The 22,389-nt window shown below is 41.8% G+C and overlaps 1 protein-coding gene across 4 annotated transcripts in view; it reads right to left on the bottom strand.

Annotated features, from left to right (window-relative positions):
* Nucleotides 1–22,389, bottom strand: part of myo1b (myosin IB) — a 63,059-nt gene that overhangs the window by 4,630 nt on the left and 36,040 nt on the right. The window contains exons 7-27 of one of the 4 annotated variants that reach the window (XM_023280050.3): nucleotides 21,545–21,608; nucleotides 19,118–19,216; nucleotides 17,444–17,547; nucleotides 15,935–16,082; nucleotides 15,126–15,244; nucleotides 14,561–14,647; nucleotides 14,370–14,435; nucleotides 11,227–11,331; nucleotides 8,928–8,990; nucleotides 8,476–8,676; nucleotides 7,982–8,208; nucleotides 7,430–7,630; nucleotides 6,322–6,415; nucleotides 5,028–5,177; nucleotides 4,853–4,921; nucleotides 4,661–4,747; nucleotides 4,197–4,283; nucleotides 3,042–3,128; nucleotides 1,983–2,069; nucleotides 480–554; nucleotides 263–397 (exon numbers count right to left, since the gene is read on the bottom strand). In XM_023280050.3, the coding sequence (XP_023135818.2) occupies nucleotides 263–397; nucleotides 480–554; nucleotides 1,983–2,069; nucleotides 3,042–3,128; nucleotides 4,197–4,283; nucleotides 4,661–4,747; nucleotides 4,853–4,921; nucleotides 5,028–5,177; nucleotides 6,322–6,415; nucleotides 7,430–7,630; nucleotides 7,982–8,208; nucleotides 8,476–8,676; nucleotides 8,928–8,990; nucleotides 11,227–11,331; nucleotides 14,370–14,435; nucleotides 14,561–14,647; nucleotides 15,126–15,244; nucleotides 15,935–16,082; nucleotides 17,444–17,547; nucleotides 19,118–19,216; nucleotides 21,545–21,608 (2,355 nt within the window). The remainder of the gene's footprint in view (nucleotides 1–262; nucleotides 398–479; nucleotides 555–1,982; nucleotides 2,070–3,041; nucleotides 3,129–4,196; nucleotides 4,284–4,660; nucleotides 4,748–4,852; nucleotides 4,922–5,027; nucleotides 5,178–6,321; nucleotides 6,416–7,429; nucleotides 7,631–7,981; nucleotides 8,209–8,475; nucleotides 8,677–8,927; nucleotides 8,991–11,226; nucleotides 11,332–14,369; nucleotides 14,436–14,560; nucleotides 14,648–15,125; nucleotides 15,245–15,934; nucleotides 16,083–17,443; nucleotides 17,548–19,117; nucleotides 19,217–21,544; nucleotides 21,609–22,389) is intronic. The other 3 variants (XM_023280051.3, XM_023280052.3, XM_023280053.3) reach the window with 3 other exon arrangements.

Raw genomic sequence — 22,389 nt, 5'->3', positions numbered from 1 at the left:
AAATGTGCTAAAAGTGGGTCGACGGGCAATTTAATAAAAAAGAAGTCGTTCTGGAAAGTACTTGATATGTCAATCTAAATTTTCACTGATACTATTTTGAATATCCATAGTTTATGATAAAAAAACAAAACAACAACAAAAAAACGTTCCTAGCAAATCAGAGATGGTTGAGCAGAAGTCCTGACAATTTGAGATGGGATGACCCAGTTTAACAGAATTAAATACGACTGATTGGAAAGGACTCTGGTTATTTGTGACCAACCCTCCAGAGATGGAAGATTCTCCGCAGCTCTGTGTGGACTCCGTCTAGGAAGCGGTAAGGCCTGGCAGGCCAGTTCTTGTCTATGGGGGACATGGAGGGCAAAGTGGTCTTCAGACCCAGGAAGTATTTCTGCATCTGCACACACATGGAAAAATCAGTTCTATTTCTTTACGTCATAATGAAGCATCAAAAATATGCGTATTCAGCTCCAACTTACAATTCTCTGGATGGTGAAGTCATAGATCTTCTTGCCTGCGTTTGCCCTGAAGAATTTTCTGTACTCTCTGCGGACCTGTTACAGCACAAGAAGAAAATAAACCGTCAATCACTACTTGCCCCCTCTTAGTTTAGCAGGAAAGATAAGGAACACACTGACAGGAAGATGACAGCATCCCACGAACAGCACACTCAACTAACATTTGACATTTGGTTAGTCACAGACAATGACAACTGGAACGCACAAACTCCAATCTGTTGGAATTAATCAGAATTAGAACTGCTTCAAATTAATTACTGGAAAGGCAATGACGGTTATGACAAACAACCTTCATGCTGACCTTAATTGCACAAATTGACATGTAAACAGGTGCAGTGTGTATTGTGAGGCCTGAGGCGGTCTATTAACATGATGAAAACGTGAACACTGTACAAAATGACAGTGTGTGGACATAACACAAAACAGTCACCAAAAAACGAGGACACACACCTAAAGAGGAAGCAACAACAAGTAAAACGAACACTGTTGGACACGCACACGGTGCTTGTTTATGGGTTAGTTGAACAGATGTCGATGATGCAGACAGAGAAAGACATTACAAAAAGATCAGATCAGAGAGACAGACAGTCTTTGCAATGTCAGTCAAACAGCAATGCTTCAAATCCTCATCAACAAAATCCCTGAAGGTGGAAAAAGACCACCTGCTTTTTAACAATCATCTAAACTGTCGCTAAAACTGTTTAAATTATGAGGAAGTTTAACCTTAAACATTTTTATTTTAACGTTTGTCTTGTTTTTGCAAACTATTTCCTGCCAAATAAACATCACAGTGAAAACTGTAGATGCGAGAGATCTGGATTATTATTACTGGAGCAACCACAGCCTGGCTGCAGTGTTTGAAATAAATAAAATTCCATGCATCTCCATTGTACTGGAGTGACGTTAGAAGTCTCAAAACTTGTGCAAATAAAAACAAAGCTACTCACATAGTCAGAAATGACTGGTAATAAACATGTTTGAGTAGACTATTTAAATTCAGATCATAGCAATTGTGTTAAATACATAGTATTTTAGCGGCACAGTGACACAGTGGTAAATGACCTGCAAGCCACACAAGGCCTGCTCTGCAAAAGACTTGGAATTAAAAAAAAAAAAAAAAGAATAATAATAAGAAAAGTTAAGTTGACTGTGAAAACTATTTTAAATAGCACAAATCTGTTTGCACCATGTCCGGGTAGTTCAAACTACATTGGAATTTGTGTATTCTAGTGCTTATTTTGACCTTTAAAAATATTTGACCTCGAGCCTAACCCTTCAGATCGCTGCATACAAGTTGCCAAACTATCTGAAATACTGCTAGAATGGAACAAACACGATAAAACACTGGGCGGAGCCTGGCTTCGTGAAGACGACAGCAAAGACGGTTGTGGAGGATGAGGAGGGTCAGGGGTGGTGAGTAGGTGGCAGACTTGGTGATGGCTGCGCCGTGGGGCTGGTAGGTACCTTGAGTCCCTGCCAGTAGGCCCAAATCACAGCGACAGCATGCTTCCGCCTGGCCTCCTCCTTCAGTCTCCTGAGCTCCCTGCGAGCCTGTTCAGGGGGTGGGCGGGTAGAGAGAGAGAGCGGGAACAAATGAAGCAGGAGAAGATGAGAGGAAGAAGAGGCAGACACTGTTTTGCCTGAGGTCAGAAACATCAAATGCGCACACACACACACACACACACACACACACACACACACACACACACTGCACACAAACCCTGCGTGGCCACTAAGAGACTGTTAAAGTACAGCTCTACTGCTCCAGCCTTCAGAAATGAAAATGAAACTGTGGATCATATCAACATTTATCAGGGAAACTTCTCTAAGGCAAACTGAGTTGGTGCTCTTTAGCAGAACTTTGAGTGTAAATGGGGAAGAAGCAAAAGTCACAACTCAGGCAGCAGAGGTCACCTCTAAGGATCCAAACAGTTCCATCTAAAAAGAACAAACAACAGTGCAACGCAGATATAAAACATGCATTAGCTACACAACAAGAGGAAGTCATGCAGAGACGGCAGGCGGCATGCAGTGAAGCATGGACCTAAGAGGAAGAAGCTGAAAACGCGTCCAAAATAGGACACAACTGTCCCTGATGTATGTGTGTGTGTGTGTGTGTGTGTGTGTGTGAGAGAGAGACGGTGTCTGCCATTGGAACCAGGCTGTCTGCATAACCTTGATGTACAAACTAGTACTTACGTTTGGAAAATGATAATTTCACTTAGCAGGCAGAGCTGTAAAGACAGGCTTTGCTGAAAATGACCGTTTTGGTCCCATTAGTCAGGCTGCCCTTTTCACCTCAGTAGCCGGCAGTCTGGATGTGGCAGGGCGCTTGGTAGACTGTCTTACCTCATAAATTAAATGTTTACAATGAGTCGAGCAGAATGATGGATATGTTGAGGCATTTTTTGGGAGGGGGGACTGGGAGGGGGGGGCAGGGGGGTGGGACATGGGGGTGGGACGGGTGGGTGTCGATGGAGGCGGCAAGTCACGGCAAGTCAAGTCAACAGGCTTCCCAAATACCTTGGTGCCCTGCCAGCCGGCCCAAATGACCGATACGGCATGTTTATTCCTCGCCTCCTCCTTCAGCTGACGCAGCTCTCTCCGGGCCTAATGAAAACGGTGGCAGTTGTGGAGGCAGTTAATTTCCATGAAAACTTAATTGCCCCAGGAAAATAACAGAGGAGGTGTGAAATGGTATTATGAGGCTACATACATTAATGATTAACAAGAAAAGATGGCACGAAATGGGATATTCTCAACAATGGCGGGTGTTCATGTTTCATAACTCTAGTTTTAAAGGATTAAAGAAATAAAATATGACAACGGTAGGAGATTGTGGATTATATATTACATTATTTATAGTGCCATAAAGTGGCTGACCAATAAGAGGCTTCATCTTTGTTCAGAACAAAGTTCACACGCAGGGCTACCTGAAACACCATCTATAATGAGTCAGCTTGGCTGAGCCTGGCAGATAATGAGACCTTGAAATACTTGTTAATATTGATTATTAACAACCACCAAGTACGCGCTAAATGATAATACTGCTAAGTTCAGTAAATATTGATAAGGTAAAGATATATTTAATGCCTGCAGACTACAAAGTCTCTTCATGGCCTGAGGCTTCACAAAGTAGCAACATTTGCACCATCATATTGACAAACTGTAATTTTATGTGTAATTATAAGAGCGTCCTGGTGTTTTGCTGTCAGAATATCAGTATATTAAACAAGGCCTCTCAGCATGCACCAGAGTAAATAGAGAAAAATAGAGAAAACCATCTGTTTGCCAGGCAACGTATGGTTGAAGTAATTATTACATTAAAGAAGAAGCGGGACACGTTTAGAACACCACATGGAATAGAAACCGAACTGAAAACACACAGGTTCAAAAGTTTTGAGCCACGGATCTAAATGAGGCTCAATACACCTACCCATGAGGCAATGCAACTATTTAAACATGTTAGTTAGGAAGCTGTCAAGACAATCCGGCATATAACGGCTACAAAACAAAAAGTGAGGTTCATTAGCCAGACCAAAGGCCTGACCAAGGTTCATTCAGCATGGGTGCTACACTATTAGGCAGTTTCATAGGGAGGGTGGGAGGAAGGGGACATGGTGAACAGGGACGGTCAGACAGCTGCGACAGCAACACACTACAGCTGGGTGGAAATACCTTGGTTCCCTGCCAGTATGCCCAAATTACTGTCACAGCATGTTTATTCCGCGCTTCTTGTTTTAGACGTCTCAGCTCCATCCGTGCCTGGTGGGATGCGGTGGGCGTTAGGTAAGACAGGTTGAAGTTGTGAGGAGAAAAGAATCGAGAAAGGAAAGTTGAAAGGAACAGGGGGGGGGAAAAGATAGTGGGAGTTATGTGATCAGCAAAAGAAGCAGGATTAAAGGAAGAACAGCAGCAATAATATCAAGGATGGCTTTGTTAAAGAACATAACTTTTGCAACACTGTGGCGCCATTAGGCAGGAACGCTGCACACTATGAAAAAAAATGAAGTGTTTAAAGCAATACTGTGAAGTGTTCAAGAGTTGGCATTTTTAGAATTAATGAAAACAGCCATGCTGATGCTCCATCAAGGTAAACACTTCACTCTTTGATATCACTCTGCACTTTAATCCATCAGTACCTGGGTGCCATGCCAGAAGGCTGCGATGGTGGTCACTGCCTCCTCACATCTCTTCTGGTATTTCAGCTCTCTCAGGAGTTTGCGTGCCTGGTGGGAACAAGAAAACATTTTAATTTTGCTTTGCTCATGATTTCCACATGGCTCCTTCTACAGTTTATTCTAAATAGAGGGAAATCACAGAAAATCGCACACCTGCCACCCTCTGGTGTAAGACTGCACCACAGTGGTGGCGCTCTTGATGTTCTGGTACTTCTTTTGTTGCTGTGGGATGGAAAAGGGAAATGTTTGCTTAACAAGACTAAATGCATCAGAGGAAATATGTCTATTTTGCTTTGTGTTTTGAGTGCGATTAATCAAAGAGCCTCACCGCAAATCGGCGGTACCACGCTGCTACCACTATCTGGCTCTGTTTCAGCAGCAGGAACTGGCTGCGGCACTTCCAGCCTCGGTAGATCTTCTGAATGAGCGTGGCCAGGTCTTGCAGGCATTGCCTCCTCCTCTCCTCTAAGAAAAAAAGCTACAGACGGAGAAGAAAATGAAGTGAAGAAGACAAGACGGCACCCTGACACACAGTGTAACATCTCGTTAAAAGTTGGCTGCTACCAACATCAAATAATCTTTTGAAAGGTAAAATGTCTTTTTAAATCTCATCAATAAGATCACAGGGAAAGCTTGAGGAAAAGGTTAACCTCCCATGAAATCAATAACAATATAGATTTTTTTAAAAAACATTTGAGCAAACAGTGATTCAGTGATAACAAGAGCAATGTCCATTCTATCTGTAAGAGAGAAAACAACCGTTGGGCGTACAGCTAGACAATAGAAATAACCTGTGTGAATTAACTTATCTTCATCAAGGATGTGACAGCTACATTTATTGTCCCGCTATGAGCAATTTGTTCATGTTTGGGCAGAATGTCTTGGATTTTTGATATCACTTGTAGAGATGCATACAGGAAAAGAGTTTTTTTCTTGCATTTGTTATCCCACCTAGTGTACACCAATACCTTCCCCATTAACTCCTATTCATTTTGAAATATTTCTAGTTAAGCCACGTCTTGTTCTGTATTTTCTGATAACAATTTCTCAAACACTGGTAACAATCAAACTGGACGTGTGGCAAAATTGATTAACAACCAAAAGAAATATTGTCTGAAAACCTGGATCAGAACCTCCTCTACTAGACTCTATGGGACTCTAGCAGATATGTGAAGGAGATAAGTTGATCAGATAGAAAAAGCAATTATAGAAGCAAAAATTCTCCCAGCGTGAGATCATGTTATTCCAAGCTCTGTTTGGTCTTTTGCTGGTGGGGGGAGAAAGTACATTCAAACGCTGCAGGCTTAAACACTTGAAGAGGCTGCAAGCGCAGACTAAAGAAGCTCATTTCCCATGTTATATGGGATAGCTAAGTGAAACCATGTGTTTTCAGAGTGGTGGTTGCATGCTAATTGCTGAAGTGGGGGCTCCAAGTGTAGCCCACCCTGCTTTACAAACATCTTACTGTGAGAAAACAAGGCTGCATTGGATTCAACCTTTAGACTGTAAAGCGCAGCTTGATCTAGTGGAATATCCAGCAGATGTCAAAACCAGTTGGGAAAAAAAATCAGATTTAAAGGTTATAGGGCTGCTTTGTCTTTTTCCAAATGTATATAATTTACCGTTCTTGGGTTCCTGATGAAGATCTTAGAGCGGCCGTAAGAAAACTCCTCTGCTGGAACCTGGAGGTCGGCCATCAGCACCTCCACTCCTTCCCTGTGGGAAGCCAGAAGATTCAGAAGGGTCGTCCAAAGCACACTTGACACTGCATGTAGCTATAGAACACATAAACATGGCTATATAGAAGCAGTGAGTGAGTTTGGACAGGAGAGAACGGCATTGACGATGTAGAGTTTGACAAAGAGACAAAGAACGATGAGAGGGACAAAGAGAAAAATGTAGGGGAGACCAAGGCTAAAACCATACAAATCCCTCAGAGACGGCTGAAAAACAAGATACCAGTGTGTGGTAGAGCAGATAGGAATCAGTGATTTTACCAACACAGTAGAATGAAACATGCAAGTTGACTGGCTGATATACAATGGAGGAGACAGATAAGGATGAAATGTCTTAACATGTTGAGGTTCAGAGAGGAGACAGTTCCTTTCTGCTCAACAATGAACCAATATGCGACAAGACTACAGATTATTACTCAGAGGGAATTAATGAGATCTTTTTGTGATGTACAAATACTGCACACTCTATTGTGTAAAGTATGGAATAATAAAGTTGGATACAAGTCACAAGGTGAACAAACACCAATATAAAAATAACATTTTCAAAGGTAACAAAGTAACAAAGCAGCCTTTCCCCAACAGTTCATTTACCTCAGACTATGATTCATGTCTTCATAAACATACATAGGCTGCTAAGGAAACTGTTGTCAAGTACAACTAATTATTTCCCTCATTTGGACCTTGTTTATCCAGTGAAAGTCATCTGAACCCCTTTTTCCAGGAATAACGTACTTCACATTCACACAGCGACACACAGCCACACCTGGGAACTGACCATTTCAGCTACAGCCGATTAGCGCTGGTCACACACACTCCACTGGGAATACTCAGTGCCTTAGCGAAAGACACCTGGGAGCGTTTCTCAGTTTCACATTTTCTCACCGAAACCTTGGAGGGATTTGTTTTGGCAAGCGTCCAGTGAGAAGACCCCCACTTCTCCCCCTGATGAACTGACCCCTTAATGTCACCGCTTCAAGATAAACACAACAATTACCTGGCAGGCCCTCTCCAATGTGGCCAGGTCTTTTTGCAGAGCATTTTGTAGCGTTCCAGGCAGGGCTCATAGGCCTGGCGGAAAGCGTAGCCTGCTCTCCTCACACGAACGTTCTCCATCAGCCCCAGGTAGCGCACCTGATGGCGGACCAGAGAGTCGGTGAAGATGTGGGATGCCTTCTTGTCATTGGGCTTGATACACCTGGGAAGAAAGAAGATCGGACTCTCAAATCAGGGTCAAACTGATACGTAGAGGTTATAGGTATGATATTAAAAATCAGAGACATAATCCAAGACTGATGACATATTTTTCAGACATAAATGTCATATGTACACCATGCAGTCAAAATGAAGAAAAATCATACTTAATAGTGGAAATTACAGTAGGTTGAACCACTTTGGACCAGTTTCCATGTAAGTCATTTGTGTGGGTCCAAATTTAGACTACAATTACCCAAACACAACATACTAAGGATGTTTTGGCCTACAAGAGCAAGAACAAGTGAGATATGCTGATAAGCGTTTTCCGTATAATTAATGGGACCAAATTTACCGGATGTAGTTTGGATTCTTGGTTTGCAGGTTCTTCATCAGTGTGCCCACTGATGTTTTGAACTGGGAACCAGCAGTCAGTGGTCTCTTCAGGTTGACTTTGGCTGGGTTTCCTTCAGGGAACAGCTGTTTGATGAGGCTGTGGTTGGCCTTGTACATGGCCTGCGACAGGTCCCGGTATAACAGGTCATTGTTCTTGTCAACAAAGCCCTCGACGCGGTACAGCACCTTGATAGAAAGTGAACAATCAGCAAATACTAAAATGTATTTTGTTTTTATTAATCAGATGAAGAAGTATAATAAACAAAATGTTCACTCTTTGTTAGTTATTTTAGTTTTAACAGAATCTGCAAACCGAATGTCTGCTAAGGATATGAATCTATCACATGCATACTATGACATCAGTGTATTGGGGTGAATCTGTATCCTTTTCTGCATTTAGCAACAAAAATGCTACATTTTGTTCCTCATTCTTCTGAAAGCAGTTTCCAGTACCTTCCCGGCGTAGTGCTGGATTCGGAAGCAATTGTGTGGCAGGCTGTGGTCAGTGAGGAACTTAGAATTCTTGCTCAGGCGACTCTCGAAGTGCTGGTGCTCAGCACAGATGGTGTTCAGTTTGTCCAAGAAGGTCTCATCCGTCACTGTCCCAGGCCTCAGGCACTCCTCATCCAACATGGCCAAGATGCCATTTTGATTCTGGCATGACAAGATGCAAACATTGGTAGAGGGTAAAACTATAAAACAGTAAATAATGGAATGTAATATTTTTTATATGTTTATGGTCTGCAAAACACTATTTTGAAAGAAGCTAGAAAAGCCTCTTCAGCTGGGTCAAACACCTGGAATAATCTTTCCTATATTCAAGCTCTATGGTCAAGTACAATGTCAGACTTAAAATGTGCCAGATTGGTTTGTATGGTCTCCAGAGACTGGGGCGACGGACTTACATTCTCAATAAGGTCGCAGATGATTGCGTTGTTGAAATATTCAATGTTGGTCCACTCGATGCCCTGTAACAAAACACATGAAGGTCAAACAGGCAAAGTTCCTTTTCTACATTTTAGCAGAGCTGAAGACATATTTTCTACAGCAGACAGACTGTCACAGAATTGAGTGGCTGATGAAATGACACTCTTAAGTCCACCTGAGTTTCAACACAATACTGAGGATCTGGTCAAGTACTTGACCTACTACTGGCTCCACAGCAGATATCTAGACCGCTCTACACAGTTTATCAGCTAGAACTAGCATATACTGCATGTAGCACAGCACAGCACCAGTGGGACTACTTTCTAACCTTACAGACACTCAATTATTACATTACGGGATGTATAACAACATTTATCAGACTAAGCTGTAATTATTAAACTTTGTTGCTGCTGTAAATTGGTGCAATCTCTTCTTTTTTTCTTGCTGACTTGTTAAATTGCAATAACAAGTCAGACTTTGCAGAAACAAAGATGAAGAATGACTGCTTAAGGCCAATTCATGTTTTTTGCATGACTGAGTGGATGATATCTAAACTGCAATAGGCACACTTTGGCCTGCTAAGCACATGGTTGTATTGCTTCTGTGTCTCCAGGGTCAGCTGTGTCTTTGCACTTTTATAAGATATAGCACTTTGTTATAGATTGGGCGGCAGCACCACCTTAATGCAATTATTACTGAGGTGTGCCAAAGATGGTAGGCACGACTGCTTCAATTACAACTCCTTTAATGATAAACAATAGAAGGTGTGATTAATGAAGAATCTCCACATACAGTCTCTCCTCATAACAAGGATTTGCTTAAAGCACAATCTGTCTTCCTGGTGCATGTTCAGTCAACTTGCAGTGCAGACAATTCACATGGTTAGAAATTTTGGCCTTGCATGCAGTCGCCCACATAGGGTTTCTGTGCGGAACCTTGCAGATTTGGGTGGATGACGAAGTTTACGTCAGGTGTGCCCTTGCAGCTGTGCAGACGAGGAAATAATTTAGTCTTTAGTAGTTACTCCAGTGGTGCTGGCCTTTAAAACATGTATAGAAAGCCATCTAGGTTTTAGTCAGGCTCTGCAGTAAAAGGGACAAAGGTTATATCACTTTGTCTGTCAGTTCTTTTAGACACTAAACAGATAACAAAAGATATGCACAACTGAAGACATGCACTTTATGCATCCATAAGTGTGATCTAAAATTTTAAATTGATATGTGTTGGGTTATGTGGTGTCTAGACACACTATGGCACTTAAAAACAATAAACGGGGTTGGCTCCTTTGAAGTGCACTTTATATTTTCAGCCTTTCATCATGAAGTTCAGCAAAATTCTCACAGTTATTATTAAAATGATTCAATCAATCTAAATGCTGGCACATCCTTCTTTATATCCAAAATTGCCTTTGCTGCTTTGATGTTATGTCCTATAGGGCCATTTCCCCTTCTCTGCCTCATGTTATCACTCAAAGCCTTATTGCTGGACAGGTGAAGAGAAACACTTTCCATCTTGTCCCCTCAAAAAGGTGACTGGCTCCTGAAAACCCCATTTTGCTGCCATCAGCTTCACAGCTACTAATGGAGTGGGAATATGATGTAAGCAATGTGACAAGAAATTTTAAGGGGGAGGACGCACACAGGAGGCGTGGCCTCAACCGACGGGTGACTGGCCACATTCCTGAATGGTAGTCCTCCCTTCTTTCTCCAGCGCTGTGGTATTTTCCCATGCAGTACACTGGATAGAAGCCAGGGCTGGGCTATCATTGGTGGTGCTGTTAGTAGGGAAGGGGTGTGGGGGTCACCGCTGCTGCACTCATACATAGAGCTCTGAAAACAAACAGAGCTTAAAGGCCCACAACGGGGAGTGTTTACTCTCGGCGGAGTGAGGGATCATTTCCGTCCCTGAGAGTCCACAGAGGGGGGGGATGGAGAGGGTACAAATGGAGAGCGTGCTTGATGACAGTACGGAGGACAGAAATGATGTAGAAATGTGTTTGGCTCAAGGGCAAGAATGCAGATTTATGTGGAATTGAAGAAGGGGTTAAACAGATGAATGACATACCCATGCTGGGTTCATGCTGTAGGGGGTGCTGCCATAATGAACTGTCAACACAACAAACTGAGCGATGACATGTTGAATGATGTAGATGTGTCGTCGCGGGTGAAACATCGCTACCAGACTTACAGGCTGGACTCATTTATCCAGAAGTTCACTACCTGGGCTAAAACCACGATTGGATACAGGAGTAAAGTGTGCTGGATGCTACAAACTTACCTCTCTGACATACTCCTCCTGCTCCTCACGCAGGGTCAGCTCGATGAAGATCTGCTGCAGCTTCTCGTTGCAGTAGTTGATGATGAACTGCTCAAAGCTGTTGTCCTGTGAGATGAGCAGCAGGAGGGGGAAAAAAAAAATCATACAATTAGCTCCAAGTAATGTTAACGTGCTCTCGATCCTAAAGGTGGGGGGAAATAACTTGGTCTGCCTGAAGGGTCTGCGTTACTGTCTGCCGGATGGATATTTTTGATTTGAAAAGGGTCAATGTAGAGGCTTTACATTGACCCTGGAAACTTCAGAAATCTTTTCAGTATCGAAACTTGTTTTTTATTTGTTTGCACTGTGCTTTAAGAATCAAAAATAATGAAATGTGAGATGCATGGCAAAGGTCATTTTAAACTCTTCTATTTCTTCACTATATTTTGCAGGGGCGTATTCAAAATTCATCTCTGCTAAACACTTATTTTTTGATGCTACAAATTCTAAGCTCACATAGCTGTAGGAAATGGGCATTTTTCATATACATTCCAACAGATTTGTCTGTTCAACTCATTTGAAATAAATTTCTAAAGACTTTTGTAATGAAGAATGGCTACATCAATGTGCATTGATGAGGAGAGCTTACGCTTATAGATGTAATGACACAGGTTCAAGGATCTGAGAAATACATTCACAATGATGCTGCATACATATTCAGAATCTGAAAACTCAAATCTGACCTTTCGAACTGATCAGGCATTAGTCTATCAATACCTCTCCTGGCCAATAAATGCTTGGTCTGATCAAACTGCACACTCTGCTATCTGCAATTCTGAGCTGTCCGGAGAGGCTTTAACTTATAAAAGGCTGTAAATATGATGTAATACTAATAATAATTAACTTGAACAAACTAAAACCTTTACGGATTTGCCATCTCATCACTTTGATAACTTCACTGATTAAACGTTTTATTAATCTGGGCAGCAAACAACTGATAACAGTAAATTTTGCTGCTGTACCATATGATGATAATCCCTTATCAGAACAAGTGACTGTAAGTTGCTATAGACTTCATTAAACATTGATGGAGTGTCAACTGTTCCAACAGCCTTCACCCTTTCCCATATCCCTAAATTATCAATTATTGTCAATTATGACCATTGAATGGTGAGTCATGCTTATTGGCAGATGGCCTTATTGCATACTGTGTTAGGGTAATGTTTAATTGCTAAAGACACGGCTGTGGTTAGAGTTTTAAAAGCAGGTTTAGTCTAAGAGGTCAGGATGAAGGACACAGCAGGGTTTCTTAGTGGCCAGGAAATGGAACACACAGCTACAGGAATATCGCATTTTAATAATCCATTTCCTTTTACTGAGAAACCAAATGGTCATCTTCACCCCTAAACACACACACAAACACATACAGCAGCGGCAAACTGATGCATGTCTATTCCCAAGTGGCAGCAGACACCAGCTGAAATATGCCAGAGAAACTGAAAACCTTTTTAGCCTCAACTTTGATGTTTTATGACGAGGGGTTAATAGCAGCTTGAAGAAGTAACCATCTTAAAACTCCATTTGAAGTTAATGGCGTCATTTCGCAGAGGTGTTGATTCACTTCTCTCCAGGCAGGGGAAAGTCCGTGCATTGAACATTATGTTTTACTGTATTATAAATTTATAATTAACCAGGAGACGAAAGTACCGTGGCTGGCAATACTACACAGGGAGCACTATTCCTAAATATTTAAGGGATTGTTTGAAAAAACAAAAACCTGTACTGTACCATATTATTATGTCAGGAATGCAACATTATGAAGTTGCCATGTATATGTTTGTGTTTTTTAAATAGCTGTATATTACAGAAACAATTAAAAACATCAGCTTATTCTGAATCTGGTAAAGGAACGGCTTAACGTTTTGGGTAATACATCTAGATGAACAGACTGATACCACTCCTACATGTGTCTGCACAGTACGTAACCTGAAATAAGAAGGTGCACCGACTCCCTTGTGTCTCCAGATCCAAATTACTGTTACCAGCCGAGAAACAGTCATTTTGCTAGTCTGGGACAGAGCCAGGTGAGTGTTACCTCTCCTCACCCCTTGTTCTTACTCTGTATGCTGAGCAAAGAGCAGTGGCTGTTGGTGTTCAAACATGGAAGTGATATCAATCTTCTCATCTGAGTAGGAAAATGAACACATGCATGTTCCAAAATAGTCAACCATTTCCTAAAACGAATAGCTTTATCATTTCACAGTTTATAATAACAAAACAAGATATTTGAATACAGCAGCAAACCGAGTGCGTGGCTGGATTCAAACTCTGCAAAGGCTTCTTTAGCATCCTTTCAGCTGCGTGGCTCCGCTGCACACTGGGCGCCCTGAATCGTGTTTAATGAGGAGCTGAATTAAGCCAACAGAGTTTAGATCACAGCATGCACACTGGCACAGCAAACAGGCCGGTGCAGGTGTTACTTACTCCATCCTGGTGAACCCAGACACAACACAACGGTCAGAGGAGGAGAGGAAGGACTTGAGAGTGAGTGAGGATGAACAAGCAGCGGTATGAAAAAGACATGAACATGTGGGGGTGGGTGGGGGACTGAAGGCATCAAGCAACAGGGCGTGGAACATTTTACGCCGTTTACTTCCACAGTGCAAGACGCCAACTCACGTGTTTGCATGCAGGTGCTTATTTAGATGCAAATTGTTACCCCTATAGCTGTTGCTATGTAACTAACATAATGGACTGTAAAACCCATTACTTGCTCTGCTACGTAATGCTGCAGATGTATCAAAGACCACCTAATGTGCAACATGTTTGACAATGTATTCATAACACGTATCCAATGCTGAGGACACTGAGCTGTGCATTGTGGTGTTTTGGCTATTTTTCTATGTGAAATGTGTAAAATGCTGATTTTAGTGTTGAAAAATCATTTCACCCCTGAGAACAATGACGCTGAACTAATCTGATGTCAGTGTGATTTATCAGCCCTCAGTTCTTCGCTGATAAGCTCCACACAGGTAGCCAAACATGCACGCAAACAGCCCGGGGTGAGATTATTTTCTGTGTAATAAACTGTCTGGGTGGTCTGATTTTGTCCTTGTCCTTATCGGAATAGAAAGAGCTGGTTTGATCTGCTGTTTCTCTCTTACCTCAAATATCTCAAAGCCATAGATGTCCAGCACACCCATGACCTTGTGGCGCGTTTTAGCTTGAGCCTGGAGGGAGACAATTTTGTCAGTGTAAGGAATACAGAATGACAGTGGAGGACTGTCAGGTTAACTCAGTGTGAAAAATATTGAAATCAAAACCGAAAAGCCAAGCAAAACAACCAAAGACTTACTTTTATGCTTTCATTAATCCTTGACACTAGCCAGGTAAACAGGCGACTGTAGAGATTTTTGGCAAGAGCATCTCGGGCATAGTAGGCCTGTGGATAAATACATTGTCATTGTAATGCATTCATTACACTCCTACAGACACAAAACATCCTTTAAAAAAAGAACTGTAGATAAAAAGATTAAAAGGAAACCCATTGACAGTCAAACGCAGGCTGTGAGTCTTTGAAAGTCAGGTTAATTCTCTGAATCATTTCCTCCTCTGCCTTTGGCCTCGTGTTTGCAGTGTCCATGTTATATGAACAGCCAGAGCTGAACTCACTAACCTCTAAAATATGACCTACATTTGAATTTCCAAGAGGAATACTGCTCATCTATAATGGAGAGATTTTCTTGTAGCATTGACATGGATCAGAGTCGGCAGCCGGTAGAGCAAGTCAAGGGGAAGAAATGGCCCGTTATCATTTTATGCATTGTGACTGTGTGCGTGTGTGTGTGGTTGCGTTAACATTAACACAAGCAGGACAGAAATAAGTGGTGCAAGTCAGAGTGTGCAGCTTCGTCTCTGACCTGTGACACGTTCAGGGTAGTGGAGACTTTCTCCATCTTAGCCTCTACTGTCCGATAGCTGAACGCCCTCTCCAGCACTGATTGTTCAATCCCCAGCAGCTCACACATCTCCTTTAAGTCTACAAAGCAGAGAAGAGAAACATTTACAAATAAAAGAAATACATCTGCAAAGACTTTGACTTGTCATTGGTGTTATTTTATGCTTTATTATGCAGCAAAACATGAAACTGGGATATCACAAGTAGAATCATCAGACCTTGATTCAAGCTTACTAAGCCTCATTATTTAGCTTATACAATATAGTAATCGAATTGGTCGAAATTGAGGACAGAGGGAGGTAGTCTTGTAACATAAAAGCACAAGACTCAGATCTCAGCCCCATGTTGCAGTTGGATTAATTTTAAAACATTATTTTGTTGGGAAACGTGTCAGTGAGATGGACTGTGTGACTGTCAGGGAGGCAAAGTAAATGAAATATTTGCCTAAAGAGAACAGCTGTGACAGTGATAAAACACACAGGTCTTGTCACGCAAATCATAAAACACAAATGTTTGATGAGTAGGAACATAGTGGAGAGTAAAGCTGCCAACAGGGGGGGCAGTAGCTCTGGATAAGAACAACCGGGTCAAAAAGCTTGTATTTAAGAATATTCACAATAAATCATCTGGTAAAGCAATTAGAATGAAGTAATGAAGACCTTTCTCAGCCGGTATGAGGATTATATAAACAGTACTAAACACATGGGGAGCTCAGTTGATCATAACTACTTCATGCTGCAGAATCATTCAAGCTGAGGTGTGAAACCTCACCGTTTTTGTCTTTGATGCGACTCTCATCTGTGCCGTTGCAGCGCGACTCTGGCTTGAACTCGATGTTGCCGAGCTTCAGCACAGCCGCCACCAGCTCCAGCACCGACTGCACCTCATCCTCCATGAAGCCCACGATCTGCATGGCGTTCTGTTAAAAAAAAAAAAAAAAAAACACAAGTCACCAATCAACTAATGTTGTTGAATCTTACTGGCAAACACAGAAACAGCTGCACGCAAGTCATGTGAAAGTGTTTGATTACAAAAACACTGGTGCTATGAGACCAAGACATCAATTTTGCAGCCTAATGCTATCATAGTAATGATTATACAAAGTTAAACACATTCATTACGAATGTCTTCTATAAGCATAGATTCTCTTATTGTACACATCACCATTCAAACATGTATTTGTGTATGCTGGTACAGATAAACGAGTAAAAAAAAAGATTAAACAAGGCAGTGTTGTACCAGTGTTGTACCTCCTCTTTGTTTACCCTGTAAACAAAGAGGAGTACACTTCACTACTGAAACACTGCAAATTAACCATTTGAATATTTAAATGCATGTAACTGAATCCCAGTCCATTATACTCAGGCAAAAAACTTCCTGATCATAGCTCACAGCAGGGCAACTAATAAGTGAACGAATTTATATTTTAGTGAGAACTCTGAATACACAATGAAGCTTTAAACTAAATGTTTAAAGTGCTGCCGTCTTTAAGTGCAACAGAGGATGCCATGTGGTGGGACTCATTGTTCAGAGGGAATGTCCTCTTGTGTTTCCGCTGGTGAAACGCAGCTGTACGGGGGAATAGCGTAAAAGCTCAGTGTGTGAGGTGATGAGAGGCAGGATGTGAAATGCAGGGGGAAACGAGTACGGTAGACTGTGACAGAACACACTGCCACGGGCTGCACAGTAGCTGAGGAGGACTGAAAACAATGCAGTGCAGCAGAGGGCCTCGCATAGACACAACATCCTATCTGCCATCATCAGTGAGGATGAGGAGAAGTGGCACAGGCAAAGACAAAATATGACATGTATGCACACAATCATAATGAAATGAAAGGAAGCAGCTGCCTTCACTGTGCCGTTACACGCTGAACTATTGCTGACATTTTCATTAATGAGCACACACGTGGAGGTTTCTGTGTTTAATCAATACAAACCTCACAGTTCAGATCAAAGTTCACCTCATTTTGTAATAGGTGGGAGGGAAACTGATCTGGAGTGTTTTCACAAGGGGGAAGAATGACTTTTACACACTTTTTTAGTTTGTCCTGTTGAGGAGATAAGGACAATTCAAACTGCCGATACCCTCTGAGCTGGATTTATATTGACTCAGAATGACGCAACAAAATAATGTCAGGGTCACAAAAAGTCTCACTGGAGCGTGGTGCTGCTTGTGATCAAAGCGTGCTTTAGTTCAGGAAAAGTTTTATAGAAGGGAGATCGTTTCCTTCAATCACTCCAGAAGTCATTAAAATATGAACTGGGCTTAAGGTTACTCACTCTGACTGTCCTGAAGTTGGCGGCATCGTCCAGCCCATTGACCACGGCTGAGTCCAGGCTAAGGTAGTTGTACTTGCTGAAGTCTCGGTCCAACTTAAGTTGCTCTGTAACACACAAACCACATGAATGATATTCAAACAGCAGATTTGAAAAGCACAATAAAATCTTATTTCCATTAAACACACGTTTAAAAAAAAAAAAACCTCTTATGTAATGCTGGTTACAAGCTAAACTATTCACTTCCCCCCCAAAAAAAATGCCCTTGATAGTTCACATTTGTCCGATCTACAGGGTCATGCCATCCCAAAAAACTTCCCTGCAGTGTACGCACACACACAGTTACTGCTGTGAACATTATTCTCAAAGATCACATTGCCCACTTAAAAGCCCCGCTATCAAGTAGCAAAGAAATCTATTCCTCTTGTGGGTGCATGTGTCAGATTTCATTAGTGGTTGCATTAACTACATCTAAACCAAGCCCCTCTGAACTGTGCGCTTTAGAGTCAATGACCATTATATGGTTCTCCTGTGTGCAGGACATAAAACAATGCCCTCTGTCCACAGAAAAGCAAATAGAGGGAACAGGTTTCATTGCCAGCCTTTGTTCTCCGTCGTGTTTGTTAGGCAGGAAGATTGAGTCATTAATGTATCAGCCAGGTGTTCGGGCAGCTGCAATGCTGCTGGAAAATGATTTTTATAAGATTTTAACATAAGGAATGACACCCTGGTAACTCCAGATTACAGTTAAAGGAAGCCTCCAGATAAAATCAAGTATATTTTTTACCTTGTTAATATGTCCATATGATGCTTTTACAGGCTAGAAAACACATCATGAGCTAAATAAGCAGTCAACACCATGGGGGAGCATTTCAGTTTTGAGATTGCAGTGTACTGTTGACAGTCTTTGAAGCATGGATTCAAACTTCCATGGTGTCATATGTAACCAATCCTGTCACCCTGCGGGGTGGGGCTTTCCGTGTCATTATTTGACTTGTCATTGTATAGTTCTACAGTGTTTGAACATAGCTGGAGGTTAGTTAGTGTTTTCATTCTACATCTGAATGGTTTTTAAGGTAGGACGGGACTATTTTCAATGACTAGAGCGACTTTAAAACCAGTATGTTTCATCATTTTAGATGTCTCATTAAAAAAATGCCCAAAATAAACTGTTAACTTACTAGATTTGGCAAACAACTAGGAAGCTGGTGACTCATCTGCAACCAACATGACAAAAACTCAGGGACCTTTTGGCTAAACTGGGGTGAACTGCAGGCTTTGTGTACACAGAGCAGATATGACAAGTACAAGGAAATAACTTTAAAATGATTGGTAAACTATCTATAACATGCAGAGTCACTATTTGTTAAATATTAACTATTACTAACTATTGATAGCACTGGTCTGCAACTGGAAAATGTTGTACATGTAGATTCCAGGTTTATTCAGCTTTTGTAAAATAATTAATCAAAGAAACACAGCTCAGTTACATTCTTTTTCTTATAATTTATGGAATTATAGTGGTGTTATGTTATATTCCACAAATGAAATCTCTGAGTTCCCTCTACTTTGAGCCATGATTGTTCTGTTTCTATAGAGGTGGAGGACCCACAGTGAGTAAAAATGTGACTTCCATTCCACTTAGAAATCTACTCAACTCCAGTTTGCAGCACTTACTGAGTGTGTCGTCTGAGGCTCCAGACAAAAGTTGATAAAAGATGTGGAAGTTCCTCTCTCCTCTTGGCTGCTTCACCACACGTGACTTCTCCAGCAGATCTAAAATGACAACAAAAGGAAACAATGACACATGATGACCAAAGTCGTTTCCCAACAACAGTCTTGGCAGGGAATGTTCCGGCAGGGATTCTCAGTGGTGTCTTTAAAGAGTAAACATGGGATCGACCCCACCTGAAGTATTCCAGATGCCCGGCCTGCACTCGCACAGAGCTCAAATGAGCTCCTTGTCCAATGGTGTATTTATGTTGCCAAGGTGACCAAGGCAATGTTGGTAATTATCTGTGTATATAAACACCACAGGAAGTGTACAGGGAAGAAACCACCCAAGGATATCAAACGTCAGCCCTTTCTCCCGGGCTACCGACCAAGTGCAACAGCACCTGATTAAAAGGGCACCATCATGTGCTCACCGCATTAGGTGGAGTATGATTTAATTAAAGACCAACTGCAGAGCTCAGCAACATCACAGGCTGCTTGAGATCCTCTTCACTGACATGTGTGGCTCAATAGGAGCATTCAAGTTGACTTTTGGAAGGAAACTTTAAGAATTTCTACTGCACTAAAGGGAACATTTTGGAGAAAAATACCCACATGAGCTCCCATTTTACTGCACCGTGATCAGATTTCCAGCCATAAATAAAGAAAATCACGGGCTGCTCCTGGCTTTTTCAATATTTAGACTTCACAAACTCTGACTCACCAGCTAGGTGGGCGCTTAGAGGACAGAAGCACTACTTTGCACTGTATCTGTGGATACACAGCAAAAAAACACCCAACCATGTAGAGCCCTTCACAGGGACCTGGGGTTGTCAGGGTTAGTGGTGGATCAGGCTAAATGGAAATTTCTGACACCCACTGGCCATGAATCACATAAGTGGCTCTATAGGAGCTAGCACATCAATAATACAACATTCATGACAGAGTGGCTGGCAGCGGCAATATAGAGCTGTGATAAAAGACACACAGAGAATATGATGAAATACCACTTCCTTTATCTCAGCCTGTTTTTTTTTTTTTTACTTAAATGTAGACAGCTTTTTGACATTTTTCTGGCATAAACACTAGAGAGAGGAAAATAAAGAGCATCTTATTATTCTCCTCCTAAGGGGACTAAAGTGACCTTCCACCAGCCAAACCTTTCAGTCATCCTGCATTTGCTTTTAAAGCCCTCAGCAGCCCATTTTCTGCTGTAAAGCATCCTGAACAGCATTTATTGCATGCTCTGTTCACATGTTCCCTCTGCCTAAGATAAGCAAACACACATTAAAGTATCAATATGGGGACAATATCCCGTTATGTGTTGACTAAAGGCCTGCCAAAACATCTTACCGCTCTATCATTACCAAAGCTACTGAGAATTGCCTTTTCAAAAATTATAGCCATCTATTCTCAGCTGTAGGAGGCACTGAAGGCTTCAAGGATGCACGTCTAGAAAACAATGAGCCGAGAAGCAAAGAGAAATCCATCCAGGCCTGCCCCGCTACAACATCCACATCCATCTGCCTCGCCAGCCAGCAAATCAGCCCTGTCTGGAGAAGTCACATGTCAGCGGCTCGTCTTCACAGACGGTCCCTTGTGCTGGGCTGACTCAGGCGAGCAGACAGAGGTTCGCTTGTGTCTCGGCCATCAAGCTTCTGTCTTTGTTGCTGTGACCTCTGGCGGGGAAGCCAGCACAGACACAACAATGTGAACAGATCAAACCAAAACAGAGAGAAGAGCTGAGGAGACAAAGTTGGTGGTTGGACTGGTGCCTGTTGTTCAGACTACGGATGACATTTGATTTCAATAAAGCAAAACGCTACTGTATAGCTCACATAAAATGTGCAGAATAAATAATTCTCAACCAAATTTAGGGTCTAAAGCTAGAATGCCATATGCTATAATGACTGTACAGCCCCTTGAGGAGAGTTTGTGAATTTAGGACATATAAATGAAAGTCACATAACTAATAATTCACACAGCCTGATAAAGCCTACAGTCTATATCGATTAGATACATATTTAAAACACTACATAAATCATTGCAGAAAATTTGGTATATGCTTGACTTGTTGACCAGTTTTCAATGCTGTACTGCACTTTCTGACTGCCATCGCAACAGCAGATTACTTGTTTTGACTGATCCAAGTAAATATGTGGGATTAAATCATGTGTAATTACTCAATGAGTATATTTTAAAAGTCTGCATGTGGATGTTTAACTGAGGGAAAAGTGTAGCTGGAAAGCAATAAATGCAGCAAGTGAATATGAAGAAAGTTACAACTATGGTGCATATTATGAAGAAAATACATAACCTGACAATCTTATATGAACATTTACAACTTTTTTGTTTCATTTTTGAGTTGATTTTCATTCTAATACTACTCACAGTTGCTGATGACTCCGCCCAGGGGATCTCCTTTGAAGTCGAACTCAATGTCCATGTACTTTCCCTGAAGGTCAGAGTGCAACAGTTAGGTATAACCTTTCATGAAACCTATATTTACACCGTCTTTTGTGTTTGCTTTGAAAGTGTGAGCCAGCTCGTGTTAAACTGAGCTGCAAACCCAACTCATGACTTCAGTTCACAGCGAGGAACTCTGCACAAACCCATTCAACTTCAAGCACCGGTTGCCAATCATAAACACAACTGCGAAGAAATAACTGGTTTGACTGGAGGGAAACCCCCCCCATCCCCACCTCCCTCAGCCTCTGCCAGCTTCTCTCTACTGGAGGACTACATAAAACCATTTTCAGCCCCCCTTCGCTCCTTCTCTCTGAAACTTGGAGGTTAGAACAGAAAGTCCTGTGTGTTTTATTTTCCCCCCTCTCGTCTGATGCATTAATAGCAGACATGTCCCCAGAACAGGCCAAGCTCTACTGGTGAGTAGGCTCTCACCAAACCCAATAAGCCGGCTGCACTCAGCAAAATGAAGCGACATGTCTGATTCGGAGTTTTTCTGTTAAACTGATGGAGCTCTGATGAACTGGTGTCTGGTGAGGAGGCCCGAGGTTAGAGTCTAGAGGTTGATGCCAAGGTTACCTAAATATAAACAGATCAAGGGCATAATCCGTTATAATACTCCCTGTAACAACTACATGTCCAAGCACCGGCATGCAGTTGTATCTCTGTAGGAAGATGATTAAAAAAAAGAATAAAAAGTAAAACTAAAACTAGGACAAGCTGCTACTAGCTGGAATATCCAGTTTCCATTATAATAATAACTATGAAAT

This window comes from Amphiprion ocellaris, chromosome 11 (assembly GCF_022539595.1).
Source record: "Amphiprion ocellaris isolate individual 3 ecotype Okinawa chromosome 11, ASM2253959v1, whole genome shotgun sequence".
NCBI lineage: Eukaryota > Metazoa > Chordata > Actinopteri > Pomacentridae > Amphiprion > Amphiprion ocellaris.
Note: the sequence above shows the minus strand (reverse complement) of the source record. Positions and strands in the feature narration are given on the sequence as shown.